Consider the following 17,873-nt stretch of genomic DNA (forward strand, 5'->3'; position numbering starts at 1 on the left):
GAGTGTCAAACGAACAAGATGGGCTGGCCTCGGTTGGACCTAGTTGGGTTCGGCCCAAATTCTAGGGCTACACCGTGAACGTCTGTTTAGCAAAACGGGATTAACTAGGGCGGACATGGTACATTTATAATCAAGTTGGTCAGTCGGTCTTGGACTATAATGAAGTTATTATAAACGGGCCTTAATTGGGCCTTAGCCGCACTACAAACCTATCTATCCCTATATGGGCATTAAACGAGCTCTAAATGGGCCTTCCCGACGTCAATGCAATAGTCAAAGTACTCAAGTTGACAAGCTTATTCCACTAAAAGTATAGTTTTGCCTCGAGCATATTTTGTAAACCCACCACTAATTCACCACCATAATTAATATTTAATTATTAAAGACGTTTGTTTATCAATCTCTTGTTCATTTTGAAAATTAGATCAAAATTACTTGGACTTTTGCTTTACTCTTTAATTTCATTTGTGACAAAAAGAAGATTTCAAATAGTATTAAGGGAGTCGGGTTATGTCGGTCTTAAAGGAATTGGTTCAGGTCGGACTTATAAATGTGTCGAACACTCGTCAAACTAGGTGGTTGCACCATGTACTATCTATTTATAAACATGTCGGGTTCAAGTATTACATGTTTATTAATTGATTCAGTCCAGGTCGAGCCATAAACGTGTTGGGCTCGATCAGGCTACTGGTGTGGCCTGGAATTTACACGATCCGACACCCTATTTTTCTCTCTTTCTCTCTCTAAATTATAATAGTAAATCATTAAATATTAACAAAATCCATTTTGTTTATATAATCCTTATGATAATTAGAGTTGTTTTTTGGTAAACATTATAGAGTTCGGGTTGGATTTGGCTTGGCTGTGTACCCAAATAATAATTAAAAAATAGTTGTTCTTCCGGTCGGAACGGTGACAGCGAGGAATGCCTACGCGGCTACGCCTCTCTGGATTAAAGCTCATCGTCGATGCTTAAAGCCTTTAAACCATTAACCCGCTTGACTTTCCTCTTCCGTGCAAACTAAATACTCGTAGTCCTCACCTTTTCAAATTGAATCAACTGGAAGCAATCCCTTCTTCTCCTATTCCTTCTTGGATTCTTCTTCATAATTTCTCTTTAAATTCTCTTCACACCACCATAATTCTCATCTTCACGACCTGATCTTGGGTATCTCACCAGTCAGAATCCGGAGAAAGAGAAACCAACCATGTCTTACGCTTACCTCTTCAAGTATATAATCATCGGTGATACTGGTACTTCCCCTTCCTTTTTTTTTCTTTTAATATCCCTCTTAAAGTTTTTGTTGATCTGTACATGTTTTCCTGTTCAAAGTTTGTTATCGATTCCGAGTTTTAGAAACTTAGGAGCGAAGAAATCTAAATCTATCAAATCTGTGGTTTCTCTTTACGTGTCTCTTTGATTTTGCAGTGGAACTCATATTTTTGGTTGTGGGATTGTTTTTCTTATGAAATTTTTTGTTGGGTTCCTTGATCTTTGAATTTCATTGGGGGAATTGGATGGTTTATTATTCTCTGATGTAGATCTGATCAACTTAGTTTTATTTGGCGAATCCACCCATATGTTTTAAAAACCCTGTTCATCTATTTTCTGTGATCATTTGTTTTAGGGGATAGGTATTTCCGTGCAATCTAGGGACCTTCTCCATTCAGATACCCCTTAGTATGTGGGTTACCGAATCGCATAAGTGTAACTTATTGAATGTGGTTAATGCTTATAGAAGATTCAGTTTCCTTCATGCAGACATACCCGTTATATAACTATTGTTAGGTTATTCTCTTTATCACTGGGGCTGTCAACTATTGAAACTTTCTAAAGTGTTCTGGAAAATTTTCGAAACTCTTATGACTTTTAGAAGTAGATTTTGTCCTTGCACTTGTGTGTGTGTGCGTGTGTGTGTGTGTGTGTGTATGATGCAGATGAATGCTCAGTCAGTCCAGCGTTCTCTTGTATAATGCTTTCTGTGGAGCCTCTTGATTTTATGTTGGGGGATTTTATTTATCTGTTGAAGTTCCTGGGAGGAAAATGGGTGGTGCAGTTTTACATAGGTTTTTGTTGCTCTGCAGGAGTGGGGAAATCATGCCTCCTCCTACAGTTCACGGACAAGCGGTTCCAGCCAGTTCATGACTTGACTATTGGTGTTGAATTTGGTGCAAGGATGATCACAATTGATAACAAGCCCATCAAGTTGCAAATATGGGACACGGTTTGTTTTTTTCCCCCCTTATTTTCACCTTAATAGTTTTGATACTTTTGGATTTTTCAGTTCCCTTCTCGCTTTTGAAAGGAACTCCTACTATATTTGGCTTCAGCTGTTTCATCCAGTTGAGTTCATGCTGATCTGTCCTCCTTGGTTGGGTCAATTTCTTTTCTGGTCCTAGGAAATTGGTTCCATCTCGGGTGCATGTGTTTGCACTTTGATAATGGCTCACATCTAAACCTAAGTGATAATACCTTAGAAGCTGGTTTACTTGCTCTATTATTCATCGTTAGTCTATGGCCCAGGGGTCAACACAGCAAGAAAATGGAGATTTCTGGGAAGGGAAATATACCCATCATGTGTCTTTACCCAAACTTTTCTATCAAGTTGCACTCAAATATGTGGTACCTGTCACCTTTTCATGTACTGCGTTATGGGTGTGTTATGAATGCAATCCAAACTCAAGTTATATGGGTGTATCCAATTTGTTGTTATAATGTGAGACTTGTATATAATCTCCTTTAAATTGTAATATGGCAAAAGGTCTTTGTGCTGCCCACTGAGGGAGGGGATCCTGCATTGCCCATGGTCATTGTGCCACATGAACAATTGATGTGGCTATTCTGACAGCTGGTTCGAGGGGTCATCGTTTTTATTAGGCACATTTCAAATTTCAGAGCTTAATTCAGTTAAGTACCCTCCCCGTGTATTGGCCTGCATCCCAGTGCATGTCCATGCAGGCCTACTGGTACTTCGACCACTATTGTGCACTTTCCCATTGTCCTGATTTTTCGAAGCTCTATTTTGCCATTAGGCAAACTCTATTTGGGATGAAATTTGATACGTGACGAGGGGGACCTTCGGGTCTACCTCCTTTGGGCTATAACTAAGCTGCAACATGGCAGAAATTTGGACGTCATGGAACCCCTTTGTAGGTGGGATGCACAGGAGCCAGAGCTCATGTATTATATGCTAGTGTAATTGTGATATATGTAGTGAAGGGGATGCTCACCCCCCCCCGGCGGACCCCAAAAAAAAGAAAAAAGAAGAAAGAAAGAACCCAGGCACCAAGAAAATTTCGTCTGATATATAAAGTTTTTGAAGAATTTGAGTTTAGGAATATCTTGTGTGTGGGAAGTATTCTAGTAGTAATCCTCGTTAGGTAGATTACATGGATGTGCTCTGTCAAAACATAAATATTGTTGTTAAAGACGTGCCTTAGGTACGAGGAGAAAGCACCTTGCTTTGCATGCAGGCATGTGTTTGCAAGTTGAGAGGCAGCCAAGTGCATGCTGAGTGCCTGATTGGTGTTCCCTTTGTCAATGCACTTTCTTCCGGAGACTTTTATCCAGGTTTAGATGATATGACATTATGTGTTTTAAGACAGATTCACTTCTAATAAGTGGATCACATCATTGGCTGTGTGTGTCACTTTTCACCTCCTGCCTCAAGCAATAGGAGGCCTTAGCATTTCCATTGTGGTTATTGTTGTAACTACATTATACATAAAGTGGTAGTACCGTTGTTTAGACTAGCAACCATGAACTGGAGCAAATATGACATCTTTATTAGTTGTTACCATGTGATACTTGTACATTTATGGATAATTTATGGTTCTGAACTTTCCATTCAACTTCAAGACATACCATTGTTTGAAATTGGATATTGCAAATCTCTTCCATTTCTTCTATACCTCTATTAGAACTTTTTAATGCTGAAATTTCTGTGGAATATCTCAGGCTGGTCAAGAATCCTTCAGATCCATTACAAGGTCATACTACAGAGGGGCTGCTGGTGCTTTGCTAGTTTACGATATCACCAGGTACAATGCTGTAAGCGCTAGCTTGATTAGAGAATTGGCTTTAGTAGTTCTGCATCATGGCTTCTTGAGCAGATCTATCAAGGTCAATGGCAATGGGTTCATGATACTGCAAAATCTCATACAGAAAATTTTCTTTTGAAAGTGGATGTTAGAAATTTTAATTGATTTAAATTGAGAATAGACCTAGAAAAGAAGTGCATGGAAGCATTTCTACCAAGTCAAATTTGGTGTGAGCAATAAATTTTCAGCTACAATACATAGTGGTATTTGATTCCTTGCAAGTCCCCGCAAACAAATGAGAGATACAAGTTGACTGCTTGGAGATGAAACTGCCATAGCAGACATCCAATCTTAATTGCAATGCCACTGTCAAGCATACATATAAACTCATGAAGAATGAGATATTTATTAGTGAACCCACCAATTTGCATCAACGCTTCACTTATACTGTTGCTTCTGATTACAGAAAGGATTATAAATATTTTATAGAAACATTTCTATCTTTTCATTGACACCGTATTCTGTTGTTAATCCACCACCCACAAAACTCTCTTTTCCTGCAGGAGGGAAACTTTTAATCACCTGGCTAGCTGGCTTGAAGATGCAAGACAACATGCCAATGCAAACATGACAATTATGCTCATTGGCAACAAATGTGATCTTGCTCACAGAAGGGCAGTGAGCACAGAAGAAGGCGAGCAATTCGCCAAGGAGCATGGATTGATATTCATGGAAGCCTCTGCAAAAACTGCCCAAAATGTTGAGGAGGTAATGAACCTTACAAAAATGCTGAGGAATCTCTTGTGGTGGATGCATGGTTTTCTTGTATCACAAAGCTAATTTTAAACTTTGGTTTCCCTTTTTCCTCCCCTTTTCAAATAACTGCAGGCATTCATAAACACTGCTGCAACAATCTACAAGAAGATTCATGATGGAGTCTTTGATGTATCAAATGAGGTTTGACTTAGTTCTATTTTGTTATCGTTTGCATTTGGACTGCCTTTCTTTCTTATAGGCTCAATTTAAAATCTTGGGTAAACGTTAAAATTTTTTGTTCTATTCGATGCATGATGTGTTGAGACCAGGTTTAGACCAGGGAGCTTTGGTGCATGGTGACTGAAATTATTGCTATGGCCAACTAGACCCCAACACCCACACCACCCCCCCCCCCCTCAAAAAAAAAAAAAAAAACAAGCCAATGATGCCAATGCTTGCCTAATTAGTATTTTACAGACACCCCCAGGTTTTTTTTTGGGGGGGGGGGTGGGGGAAGAAATGTTTTAAACTAATTAATTATTAGAAATTAGTTGTACCAATGGGAGAAAGAGGTTCATTCTGAATTTATGCCAGGAGAATAAGTTAGACTTGGGGAATCAAAATTTCTTTACGACACAGCAACGCCTAAAGATTCAGGACACTGGGTATCAAAGCTATAAAGAAAATATTGGTTCTTCAAATCCTTGTTCTGCCAAAACTGTTAAACTGATGGTGCTTGCGTGCAATTGTCATTTCTAAGGCCCTCTTTGGTATCATTTTTCTTTTTGACTTTTACTTAATTAACAAAAATCATTAATGAAAATTATTTTTTATCAAAACATAAAAATGGTTTGGTAACTACTTTAAAAAAAAGGTTTTTTGTGAGAAATAGTTTGGTATCTCTATGTGCAAAATGGTTTTTTGAAGAAATGAGTGAAGAGATTTCCTTTGTCCATCTTTTTTATGACTCTTTTTTTTCACTTTGGACTGAAGAAAAGGGGATAAGGGGCTTGAATTTCTAATTACAAAGCAGATGACTACTTTACCCCTCCATATTGAGACTTTAAGCACGTGCTCATTAAAGAGCAGTGCAAAAATAACTAAATATCACTTTTGGCCAAAACATAAATGACTCTTGATCTCTTTTTGGTTTTTGTGTTTTATCAATTTTTTTAAAATAGAAACAAGCTCCATAAATGGTACCAAATGCAACTAAAACTATTTTTATGAACAAAAATTAAAAAGAAAAATGATACCAAGGAGGGCCTAAGTAAATATTAAATTGGGAAAAAGAACTGTAAAAGGCAGCGTGGTCCCTGTGCTTAGATACATGGGAGGGCAAAATGACCCCCTTGCCCCACATGAAAGGTGGAAATCCCATGATTGTTGATGTTTCCATATGCGCTCCCGTTGGTCTCTACGCTGGTGTAGAAGCCACGCTGATTTTTACGGAACTTTCTCCCTAATTAATTTTATTGGTGCAAATGGCAATGATTTACAATTTGATTGTTTAATCTGGGAGCAAGGTTTAATATCATAATTTGGTTTTCACGTTGTACGTGACTTGCAATAATACAAGTTGGGTTGTGCAGTCATATTTTGTAATATCTTTGTTATTGATTCGCTCTGCTAATGTTCAGCATCTTGTCCTATTTTGCAGTCTTATGGAATAAAAGTTGGATATGGAGGAATCCCAGGACCATCAGGAGGTAGGGATGGCTCTGCATCTCAAGCGGGGAGCTGTTGCGGTTGAAGTCTGAGAAGTCACATCCCAATTGAAATGAAACTCTTCTACATATTTTATTTGTTTTCATAATTCTGTGTTCTTTTATTTATTTTTATTGTAGGAACCTAAAACACTATTATATGCAAAAAAAAAAAAAAGGTGTGATATTTGTATAATCATTCCTCTCTTCCAGGCCCTCTTGTAAATTAAAAATGTTTAGTGTGAGATTTTTACTCAGTCACCAAATGTGTTCAGATATAAGTGAACTTGATGGACCTCCAAGAACAATCAAAGTCACATGTGTTTTTGCTATCATTTGAATGTATCTTTTTTGAAGCCAGTAGGGCTGAATTGCAGAACCATCTACTTTCAGATTTTTCACCAAAAGCATCAATTGTTAGGAGATTGATGGTGGGAATTATCCTACTGAGGTATCCGAGGAAATTGATGAAACAGATTATGGGGTGAGGAATAAAACATGTTGTGTAAATTAATTCGGGAAATTTACCAAAAAAAAGATTAAATTAAATTAATTAGGAAAAAAAAATCTAGGTTGAATGGGTTTTGTATCAGAAATGAGGAGCTTCAATACTGAATAATAATAATAATAATAATAATAATAATAAATTTGTAGGTTAGAGATGCTTCTATTTATTTGTTTCAAATTATGTTATAGAGAAAATTATTTGGATTGTCAATGGCACCCCTCTTGTAGTCTTGTGTAGCAGTACCAGTGAGGGTTTTGTGTCTTGGTTGATTTTTCTTTTACTTGTTTTCTCTCCTAGTTTTCTTTTGCGTCAGTTTTGTGTATTGTCACTCTCCTTGTGGACATGAGGTCCTTTGAGTATATGTCATTGTATACTTCTCTTTCACATTCTCTCTCTTACCATTAAATATGTATGCACGTAGGGACAATTTCTTAGATTTAATAGATTAAAACAATAATTACAAATGATTATGTTACTAAGAAAGAAAAAAAAAAGAATATGGATCAGGTTCTTGAGAACTGTTCTCGATCTGATCCACACGCATGGAATTCATCATAAAGCTTTTTTTGGTGTGTCAGACTTGTCAAAGATTGATTCTCATACTTCTGAAAAAAACAATAATTACAAAATAAGTAAGTTAAAAAAAACACTAACAACAACAATAATTACAAAATATGTAGGTTTAAAAGGAAAGGAGGACTGATGGACGACGCAAGATGGACTACATAGACACGTTTGTTTATAAAAATACCCAACCTTGTTTTGACACGTGTACAAAGAGATTACCAGAGGACCAATCCAGGAGAAAACATTCTCCATCACCCAAAATAGATGCAGTTCAGCCTTATCACACCTTACAGTTGAGGTTTAAGGCAAACCCAACAAATCCAAAGAGCAGTTGTTGCTGTGCTTTGCTTTGATTTGCGAAACCCAGTGAGCAAAAAAATAATAGAAGAAAGGTGGAGAGAAGCAATGGCAGTTCAGAGCAGCAATGGAGGATTCTCATTCATCTCATCTTCTCCTAAAAAGAGAATTAACAAACCTAGTACAGGTTACTCTGCAACATTTTCACCTTTTCCCCTTTGGTCCATGGCTACCCAAAAGCCTAATCTATCTGCTACTCCAGCTGGTAGCTCTAAAAAGGTCAGTTACAGCTCTTACGCTCACTCATCACCATTTTCTCATTTTCTTTCTCCAATTTCACTGCAAACCAAGTTTAAGGTTCTTTGTTTAATCCCTTCCCCCCCCTTGTTCTTCACTTCCATTAATTGAACAGAGAGGTTGCAGGCAATTAACTTGTAGTCTTTACCCAAATTTGTGAACTTATTATGAATTTTTCTGGTGGTGTGAAATTATCTGAAACTAATCTCAATATTTGCAATAACCCACTAAATCAAACAGAAATTGTTGGTGGTGGAGATGTAGAAGTACCCCAAATTTTTGGGAACATGGTTTATGCTCCCAATGTGTGATTTAGGTTTATGAATTGTAATTTATCCCAAATCTGGAATGAGACTTCAGATTTAGCAGAAGTTTTATAGAGTTTAATCTTTAGGGGGTCAAATTCTTCCAACAACTATCTCAAGTATGTATTTCATTTCCTTCTTGGAACTAAACTCTAGGGTTTGATTGCACCCCCACATTTTTTTTTCCACAGGCAACTTTATGACCATCTGATACCCTTCCCTTTGCGCGTAAAATATTTTGCAGAAGCCTTACATAGAGGCTTTTCTTTTGATTTTAGAAGGGCAAACCTAGTGCACAAGGCTCTTGCCACTGCAAGGTATGGGGAAGGTCATAATGTATGCAACCTTAACCCCCGCTTCATGAAGAATCTGTTTTCTTAAATTGAGTGTCTATATGCTTTAGAAGGAAATTTGGTCCATTCATCCTAAAGTTGTATTTGTGCCTAAAAAGTTGGTGAATCCTTTCAAATTCCTATTTATACACTCTACTAGAGACTTATGGATCCATTTCATCAATGATAATATCCTCTCATTTACTAGGCAGAAGTTAGCTAACTGTTCTTTTGGCAATCTAGGCCCTTTAGGTATAGATGGTGCATTTAGGTATCACCATGACCACATCCTTTGTTTATTTTTGGCTTAATTAGCATAGCTGACTATATTAGGAAAAACTGGAATCACTTCTCTATGGACTTCATGTTCATTCTTCCTTAACTCTCTAGTTCATTGATAATGTGCTGTTGGAAGGATTCTTTTAGCAGTTATTGGCAGGCTCTCCTCATCCAACAATGGTGCACAGAGACTCTTGCATATCTAGGTTCTTGTCTCTTATTTGGACAACTTGTTCAATGAGGCCTGTTTCCAACAATTCCTTCGCAAATGGCTTGGCCGAGTAAGAACCTACAGAGGGTTCCATGTACCTAAGGCCATATCAGCTATGTAATATTGTGTGCAGTTTTCTATGTTTTGATCGATTTGTTGTTTTCCCTCTCTTGATAGATAAACAGCTTTTATTAGAATAGAGAAAGCCAAGCCATAGGAAATACAACAATTGACTTTCAATAAAGCAAAACAATGGTGTACATAGGAGCCAAGAGACCTGTTATGTCAAGCTTTAAATTTTCATAACTGGGTGGACTGCAAGTGCATATAGCTGGTCTACAAACCATCCCTTATGTCAAAAAATTGCATGATCTAGATCTCCATTGTGGATTAAGATGTTCAAAGCTGAGAGAAGGAATGCACCACTCTAAGCATGGAGAGCATATCAGTTGGCTGGAAGAGAATAATAACCTGATTGCGCTGTAGAAGAGTCCCCCTTTTACAAGCAATTCCCTATATGCAGGATACCAGCAATACATAGGCCAGTAAGTTTTATTTATTTTGCTCCAACTCTAGTGAGTCTGTGATACTAACAGCTGGACTCTATAACCAAAAAGGATGTTTCCATCATGATTTATGAAGGCCCTCCTGTACCAGATAGTCTAAGGATCCCAGGAGAGCTGATGGCAGATCCATAGAGATCTGCACTTCAGGATCGACTCTGGAGGACAACCAAATCAAGATCAGGTTAGAACCAAGTAGGAAAGGCTAATAAGGTTAACTTCTTCTAAAAATTACTTTCCCAATAATCAAATAGTTTTCACTTCTTCAATGCTAATTTAGTTTCTAAGCAACAGCAGGAATCTTCTCTCTCTCTCTCTCTCTCTCTCTCTCTCTCAAGGAGATTTCATAATACCTCCCTAATCCTCCTCCCTTTTTCTCATTATATTTATAGGTAATTAGGTATTGTTTTTATCCATTCAAATCTAAGTTTGTATTTTATTTTGTATAATTTATTTATTTATTTACTTTTTTAAGAATTAATCTAAAAATTGATGCTTAAAATGGCTCAGAATTTTTTTATCATTCAGAAAGTGGATGCTTTGTTGATCAATTGGACACTTATTGATGTGTGTGTCAAACCTTACCATCCGCCCTGAAATTTAAAGATCATTATAGACCAAAATTACCATTTTTGAGTGATTATGTTTACACACATTTGGAATCTGTGTTTCATTTTGACAAAAGCAAATACTAATACATGCAGGGTTCAGTGGTCTTCTCTGTTGGTGATCCAGTACCACGCACTAGCAATGGGTCTTCCTCTCCCCCTGTAAAACTACTAACTAGAGTGGAGCAATTGCGTCTACTTACAAAAGCTGAGAAAGCACGGCTATTATCTGCGGCAGAGAACTTTGGTCTCTCCCTGTCTACCATAGAGAAATTGGGGGTCCTCTCAAAAGCAGAGGAGTTTGGGGTGTTATCAGCTGCAACAGACCCAGGGACACCAGGAGCTCTCTTCAGTGTGAGCCTGGGACTGCTAATTCTGGGACCTCTCTGTGTTTATATTGTGCCTGAAGAATACCCATGGGAGGTGGTATTACAAGTTTTAGTAGCTGTGATCTCCGTTGTTGGAGGATCTGCAGCTTTTGCTGCATCAAATCTTGTATCCAACCTGCAGAAATCAAGCTGATTCCATTTGAACTTTTCATGTTAATATATATTGATTCAGTATCATAATTAGGTAGAGACTGCTGCCCAGATGATTTTTGTAAGAACTGAATTAAAGAATGCCCAAGGTTTGTCAACATTCAAAACCCTTCCTTAAACCGGTTATAGTAATCCAACACAACAGTATTTACTACCTTCTGAGATTCATTAATGGATTAATTTTTCCTTCACAAATCTCTCTTCTCCATCAGTGAGGTGTCTATGATTGGACATTTTGGACTCTAGATTCATCAATAAATCCCAACCCCCATGAGGATAAATTCCCGCCAAATCCAATCAGAGGTTCAGAAGTCATGGTAGAAGAGATTCTACTACCAGGCAAGCATTAGAAGTTAGTACTCATAAGCTTCCGCATATGCCCATTCCATCTGCCTTCCTTACCCCAGCTCACAAGGGAGGAATTTCACGAGGTAGAAAAGGTTTGCCTTGCCTTACCAGTCCTCGATCAACAATATCCTGTAGAAATCTAATTGATAAACCAATCAAGGACCCCTTTAAATTGTCAACTCATCAAACAAATGGGCAAATGAGAAGCAAGCCATTGAACATTCGAGCATCCATTGTAAAAGAAACTTAGCCTAAGTCCTTCAAAAAACATGAATATGCCGTGGTCTGGCAGAAGTTGGATTTAACCATGAATTTCTAGTATCACCTACCAACAATGACACTCACACTTACAAAATTGTGACGAAAAATCCAATATTACATCAAAAGACCCTCTTCTCACCTTTAAACTCCATCTAGAGTCAAAAGAATTAACTCAATGCAGAGTTGACACTATAAATTGCAAGCCCAATTTAATGATCGAATATTGGCCCGATAATATCCACTCATCACGTCAAAAATTACCTTTACTCCCCTAATCTTTAAGACTTTCATGCAGTAATGGCAGTCTGACCACCTTGGCGGCCAACTCTTCCATTCGCGTTCTCATCAACTCGCTGGTAATTATCACCACTGCGTCCAGGACCTCTTCCTCGACCTGAATATTCGCCTCTGTTTCCGAACTCATTTCTGCCATAACCGCGGTTGCCACCAAAGTTCCCACGGCCCCTGAAATTGTCATTTCTGAATCCACCACCACCCCTTCCTGGAGGAAACCGCACCCCTCTCCCACTGCCAACAACTGTAGAACCAGCAAATGTCAGTATGTGAGACTTATATTCTCACAACGGGATAATCATTAATGCCAACTATACACTGAATTCTACAAAATAAAAACATTGTCACTTGCCTCGAGTTGTAGTTCTTTTCTCCTCAATATATGCTTGACGACCCCCAATTGTGACTGACGCCGCCTGAGAATCACAGTGAAGATTAATGAAGAAATCTATAATGGCCAAAAACAACAGTTATCCTTCAAGCGTGAACAAAACCGATTCTATATTTCAGTTAGTGCATTATGATGTTTGGGGACCTACCCCGGTTATTTCTCTTTTTGGGTATCGTCGTTCCATTTTATTTATTAATGTTTTTACCTGAACCACTTTGGTATACCTAATGAAAATTCACGATGAGATTTCTTCAATTGTTCAGACCTTTTAAGAAATGGTGGAAACTCAGTTTGGAGTAAAAATTAAAGTACTTCGTGTTGATCAGGCAAGAGAATATAAAACAAACAGCCTTAACTCATAAAACTAACAAGCTAAGCCCAACCTTATTACTCATACTTTAGCCCATAAAAGTGGCCTATTAAATTGAAAATCCCATGGATCAAAGGCCCAACATGTACACAACCCAACTCTAGACTTACTTCCTAAGCAAACAAGCCCCTTTTGGTGATGTATCTGCATCAGCATCTTCCCAAAGTCCGGTTGTGCTTTTGAACAGAGTTATATCGACCATCTCAGGTCATCTCAACCAATGCAGGTTGATACAGCCTGATACATTGGACCTTCCATTTTTCCACTATGTTTTGTCTTTGTATCTTATTCAAAGCCCAAAGTCCAATAGCCTCAATACAAATCTCCACAGGCATATGTAATCATTTCAAAAAATGACAGGGTGGTGAGGGATGAAAATAATATGTAAGCAGGCAAGTCAAAACATGTATTAGTATTGCTGCCATGGGAGAACAAGACAACCTGTGCTTCAGGCTTTTATTCTTTTACTTACTTTTCACGATATTAAATCATATTTCTGAATATATATTTAATATTTCACATTGCATCAAACATTAAATCAGAAGGATCAAATCATTTTAAGTTTTTATATAACTTGTAGATGATTCCTCCTATTAAAAATCACATTTATACAGTAGAAAGCCCCCTGAGGTCCATGCTCTAGTGGTTTATTTTGTTAAGAGAAATTCTTAAAATCCATAGTTTCTCATGTCAGATTATAATGCCTATTTGGGTAGCTAGAAATACAAGTTTATAAACACTTGGCTAAGTACTCCACTACATCAGAGGACATATAATAAGGACCATAATGCTTACAATCTCAAGCCTGGAAATAGAACCCCAGATGCAGCAGGTCAGTACCCAAATATATCCATAATAAGCAAGTTCAAGATACTCTATTTCTCTTCCTCTGATTGGGGAGTCAAACATGTAATAGAACATGGAGATATCCATAATCAGATAACTCTCCATGCATTTCATGGGTTCTTAATACTGGTCCAGTTTAAATTTGGGCCCAGTTTTAGTATTAGTTTGTGGTGGGCCTTAGTTTTTGGTTTCGTTATTGTCATGGCTATATATAAAGCGCTAAAGCCCACAATTGGGGTTTTCAGGGATGCATGTTTTATTAGCAAATCCCATGTTGGTAATAGTTGGACAAGGATTTATCTTATACTTTATTCCAAATTTGTTAGTTTTTGAGTCAATTGTTTAGGAGATTAGCATCCTAGGAAGGAAAATAGATATTATATCAGTAGATAAGTCAATATAGGGGGATAATATTTTTTTCAATAAATAATCAATGTAACCAAACCCCCCCCCCCAAAAAAAAAAAAAAGATTTGAGATTAAAGGATAGAGGAGATTAATGGATAGAATTGTTTGTTTGGAAGCTTATGAGCTGTCTCTTTTATCTATTCTCCCTTTTTTTTCTCTCACACTGGTAAGAGATCTTTATCTCTCCTCTCTCCCTTCCCCCACAATTCTCCTTCCCCACAGAATGGTTACTCTCTCACTGTTTCTTTCTTTTCTCTCCTATCATTATTTCTCACCCTCCACGGTAGTAAGATTCTTCCCTTCTTTTTCTCCTACTATTTCTCCTTAAACGACAAGATTAATATCTTTTATTCCCTCCTCTAAGTTTGTTTAAACTTCAGAGCCTGTTTTTGAGGAAAGAGGTCTTCTTTTTTTAATATCTTCTTTTTTCTATCATTATGCTCTCTTCACACCCTTTCTCTCTCCTCTATACCACCCCATTTAATTCAATTAGTTAGATTATTTGTCTGATTATTATCAGACTGAAATTTAGTTACAGTTCCGATATTTATTCTCTTAAAATCTGACCATCAGATCTGATTAATCTCTATTATTTCTGACCATTAGATCTAGCCATCAGATTAGATTATCAGAAAAAATAGTGGGCCCACTACTCGAGGTTTTCCCTGGTTGGGGAATCGAAACAAGCTTTAAAGACACTATATAAGAATTGGGGAATAATTGAACTACCATCAAAGTGATCAAAAAGCAATCCAAAAGAAATTCAGTTTCAATAGAAAGAACGGGCGCAGATCTTATACCTGGATTGCACTCTTCATGGAGCTTTGCAATTCAAACTCAACAAAGCCAAAACAGAATTGCTGTTGCTGCACAGAACAACAATACATTAAAATATAATATATATATATATATACTTTTGTTAGAAAAGAAATCACAATTTTAACTGGAAGTTTTTCTGTGTACGCATGTACATCTCATAAATCATATGTAAGAGCACAAGAGTAGATAGGAAATAACCTTATTACTCCTGACTTGTATACCACCAGGCTTAATAGGACCAAATTTCTTGAACTCCTCCTCAAGTTGAACAGCAGTGGCATTTAAAGGTAAGCCCCGAACATAGATGGAGTGACCCTCAACTGTGAAGGAATGCAAATATAAGAAAAAGCAATCATTAAGAAACAAAATCTAGATATACAAAAAAGAGACAGGAAAAACAGCCGGTCATATCCATACTTGACACAGCCATAATATTTGACACACTGAAAGAGTACGGCTACATAATCTGTACACAGTTAATCCACTTTAGTGTATTATACTTCAACACAAAACATGCCCTGATGCAGATCGGATGGTTGGATCTGAAGTGGTGGGTCAAATTGAAGGAAGAAAAGGAGAAGAGGAGGAAGAAGATAGGAGATTGATGGGTGAGAGACGGGAGACAGAAGGGAAAGAGAAATCATGGGGCGGGGGGGAGACAAGAAGAAACAAACTCTAAACTAAATCAACTAAATTTTATTCGTCAGATCATAGGGAGTCCACCAAGCCTTTACATTGCTTTATAGTACTGAAAACAGAAATAAGAAAGACACCTTCAGGAAAATCTTAAATAAACTCAATCACTAAGAAATACACCCAAACAGTTAAGGAACTTCAAGGCAAACAAAACTAGGAAACTCCTAGAACCATAAGGCAATAAGAAGAGTCCTAGATAGACAAAACTCTAAGAAATTAAAGGGAAAAACTCCGAACAATCAGAATTGGACCCCACAAGCGATTGACAGCTATCTAATAAGATAAATTCCTAACAAATAGCTAATGGGCACTACTACTAATACTACCATTCTAATTAAAATACTAATTTTATGTATCCCTATGGACCTAAAATTTGGAAAATAAAATTGAGCCCATTACAAATAAGAACACTTCAAACAAAATCCCAAAACCAAAAACTGTCAAAACAGGCCCAAATAAAGAATAAACCACATCCAATGGTGGTGATCATGCCCCTGCATTGTGCCCAATAAAAGATGTATACCATTTTTGTTCAACACTCGTTTCTTTCTAGTTCTTTTCTTGGCTATTAAAAATTTACCACACAACAAAACTTCCTATCATTATAACAATTCCTTAGATGGCAGATAATGAAGCACCTATCTACGTCTCATCTACAGTTTAACCACATTCAATGCAGAAACTCTCAAGAAATAACGACTATCTTTTCACATTGTTTATACTTCACCACATTCAGGATTCTAACCGTACCAAGTCAAGTTACAAAAACCAAACTCACATCAATGCCAAATCACCTATGCATAAAAATAAAGGATATAAGTAGTTAATATAAATGAGCACTTGAATGTAGAATAAATCAAACTAGACAAAATCAAAATAATAAGAAGGGTAGTTATACATGAAACAGAATGTGCCATTTCTGGAAATCACAAGATAAATCTGAACCACCCATTACTTTTTTTCTTAATCTAAATTGTTTATTACCACTCAGAATTGGGAGAGTGCCCATTATTAGCTACAGTAATGGTACACATGCATGAGCATACATGGGATGCATGCCCATACAACGGGTATTTTATTGATTTAGACTGTAAAATTTAACAAGTGGCCAATCTAGAGCATGTCCTCTCTACCCAACTGTCTGAATGGACACATCATCAGTCCTATGGCAGAACACATGCCTCGTGACATTTGGACCCTGGTGAAAATGATAATTCTCCTAATCGAAATGCAAAAAGAAAAAAAAAATCCAAATAATAGTGCCCAAGGCAACTGAAACAGAAAAAAATCAGAAAAAAAGTGGAAACATTGTTGTACAGTGGAAAAGAGAAGACCGATTGGAATCCTGAATACTAAGAGAATGTTATCAGAATGACTAGTACTCTAAAGCATTTAAAACAAGATAAATACCATCTTCTTGGGCACTACTGCTTTCGGGGGCATTATTGACGCTAGGAGCTGATGTTTCAGGTGCTGAGGCAGGCACCGTAGAAGCAAGTGAATGATGCTCAGTGTTTGCAGGTGCTGCCGCCCTTACTGTGTTAGTAGGTACATAAACCGGAGTAGGAGCAGTATTCCCCTTCATGACTTTCACCTGTACCAGAAAAAAACCCACCCGCTAAGTAAACTTGGAGAGGTAAATCAACACACATGCACAAACTAGCTTAGAATGGGAAACATACAATTGATGCATAAGACTTTTTAGGCGCATCCTCTTGGACTGTAGAAGCAGAAGACTCGGCAACTGGGTGGGCTTCATTTTGACTAAGCTGTGCTTGGGGCTCCATAGGAACCTCTTCTTCAATAACTGATCCATCATCATTGTCTGATGGATCACATACCTCCTCACCATTATTAAGATTCTCCTCCGTCGGAGATGTTGCAGGGTCAAGCACAGGACGGTCAGGAATGTGAGCAGGCTCTGGAAACCAATACAAAAGTAAAGCAAAAATTTCACAGAAGAATGCCAAAATGGGAAATTAACCACAAGAGAGTGACGCCAACCTGGATCTGAGGTAAAGGGAGCTACTGGAGTGCTTTCACAAACAACATTAACTGACACAGGATTACTCTCAAGTGGTTCATTCTCATCAGCATACCTAAAAATATCATTCAGGACAAAGTAACCTTTGTCTTGCGGAGCCAGAAAGAATGATTGTGTGAATTTCCTTCTCACGTTGTCCTTTCCAGTAAGCCACCCTGTTACCAAAACAGTCACCCCATCCTTGTAAGAATCCTGAGCATCTACAGTCTTTATCTCTGCCTTAAACTCCTTGTAGTCCAAAGAAAGAATCTTGTCATTGATCGCCTGCACCAAGCAGATGCGTTAGTCCACTGCCTGAACCATGATTAAATTTCAAGCTATCACTTACACCTCAGTCAATTCAAGAGAATGCATGCTATTTTTCTGGCAGTCAAAAGGGGGGGGGGGG

At 37.6% G+C, this 17,873-nt stretch overlaps 3 protein-coding genes across 4 annotated transcripts in view; 2 read left to right on the forward strand and 1 right to left on the reverse strand.

Moving 5' to 3' along the window:
- Positions 1-928: 928 nt before the first annotated feature.
- LOC122075355 (ras-related protein RABB1c) lies at positions 929-6,696 on the forward strand. Its single transcript, XM_042640346.1, has 6 exons — positions 929-1,254; positions 2,086-2,225; positions 3,959-4,041; positions 4,605-4,809; positions 4,930-4,998; positions 6,458-6,696. Exons 1-6 carry the CDS (start codon positions 1,209-1,211, stop codon positions 6,548-6,550), a joined length of 636 nt encoding a protein of 211 aa, XP_042496280.1. The 5' UTR covers positions 929-1,208; the 3' UTR covers positions 6,551-6,696.
- Positions 6,697-7,837: 1,141 nt separating this feature from the next.
- LOC122076482 lies at positions 7,838-11,116 on the forward strand. The gene is made up of 2 exons (XM_042641788.1): positions 7,838-8,154; positions 10,567-11,116. The coding sequence occupies exons 1-2, from the start codon at positions 7,984-7,986 to the stop codon at positions 10,990-10,992; spliced, it is 597 nt and encodes a 198-aa protein (XP_042497722.1). The 5' UTR covers positions 7,838-7,983; the 3' UTR covers positions 10,993-11,116.
- Positions 11,117-11,557: 441 nt separating this feature from the next.
- The window catches only part of LOC122076481 (nuclear transport factor 2-like), a 9,144-nt gene continuing 2,828 nt past the window's right edge, over positions 11,558-17,873 (reverse strand). The window contains exons 3-9 of one of the 2 annotated variants that reach the window (XM_042641787.1): positions 17,446-17,749; positions 17,124-17,362; positions 16,852-17,035; positions 14,944-15,065; positions 14,727-14,786; positions 12,265-12,328; positions 11,558-12,156 (exon numbers count right to left, since the gene is read on the reverse strand). In XM_042641787.1, the coding sequence (XP_042497721.1) occupies positions 11,906-12,156; positions 12,265-12,328; positions 14,727-14,786; positions 14,944-15,065; positions 16,852-17,035; positions 17,124-17,362; positions 17,446-17,749 (1,224 nt within the window). In that variant the 3' untranslated portion in view covers positions 11,558-11,905. Of the gene's footprint in view, positions 12,157-12,264; positions 12,329-14,726; positions 14,793-14,943; positions 15,066-16,851; positions 17,036-17,123; positions 17,363-17,445; positions 17,750-17,873 lie in introns of both variants that reach the window. The other variant, XM_042641786.1, reaches the window with a different exon arrangement.

The sequence above is a fragment of the Macadamia integrifolia genome, chromosome 4 (assembly GCF_013358625.1).
Source record: "Macadamia integrifolia cultivar HAES 741 chromosome 4, SCU_Mint_v3, whole genome shotgun sequence".
NCBI lineage: Eukaryota > Viridiplantae > Streptophyta > Magnoliopsida > Proteales > Proteaceae > Macadamia > Macadamia integrifolia.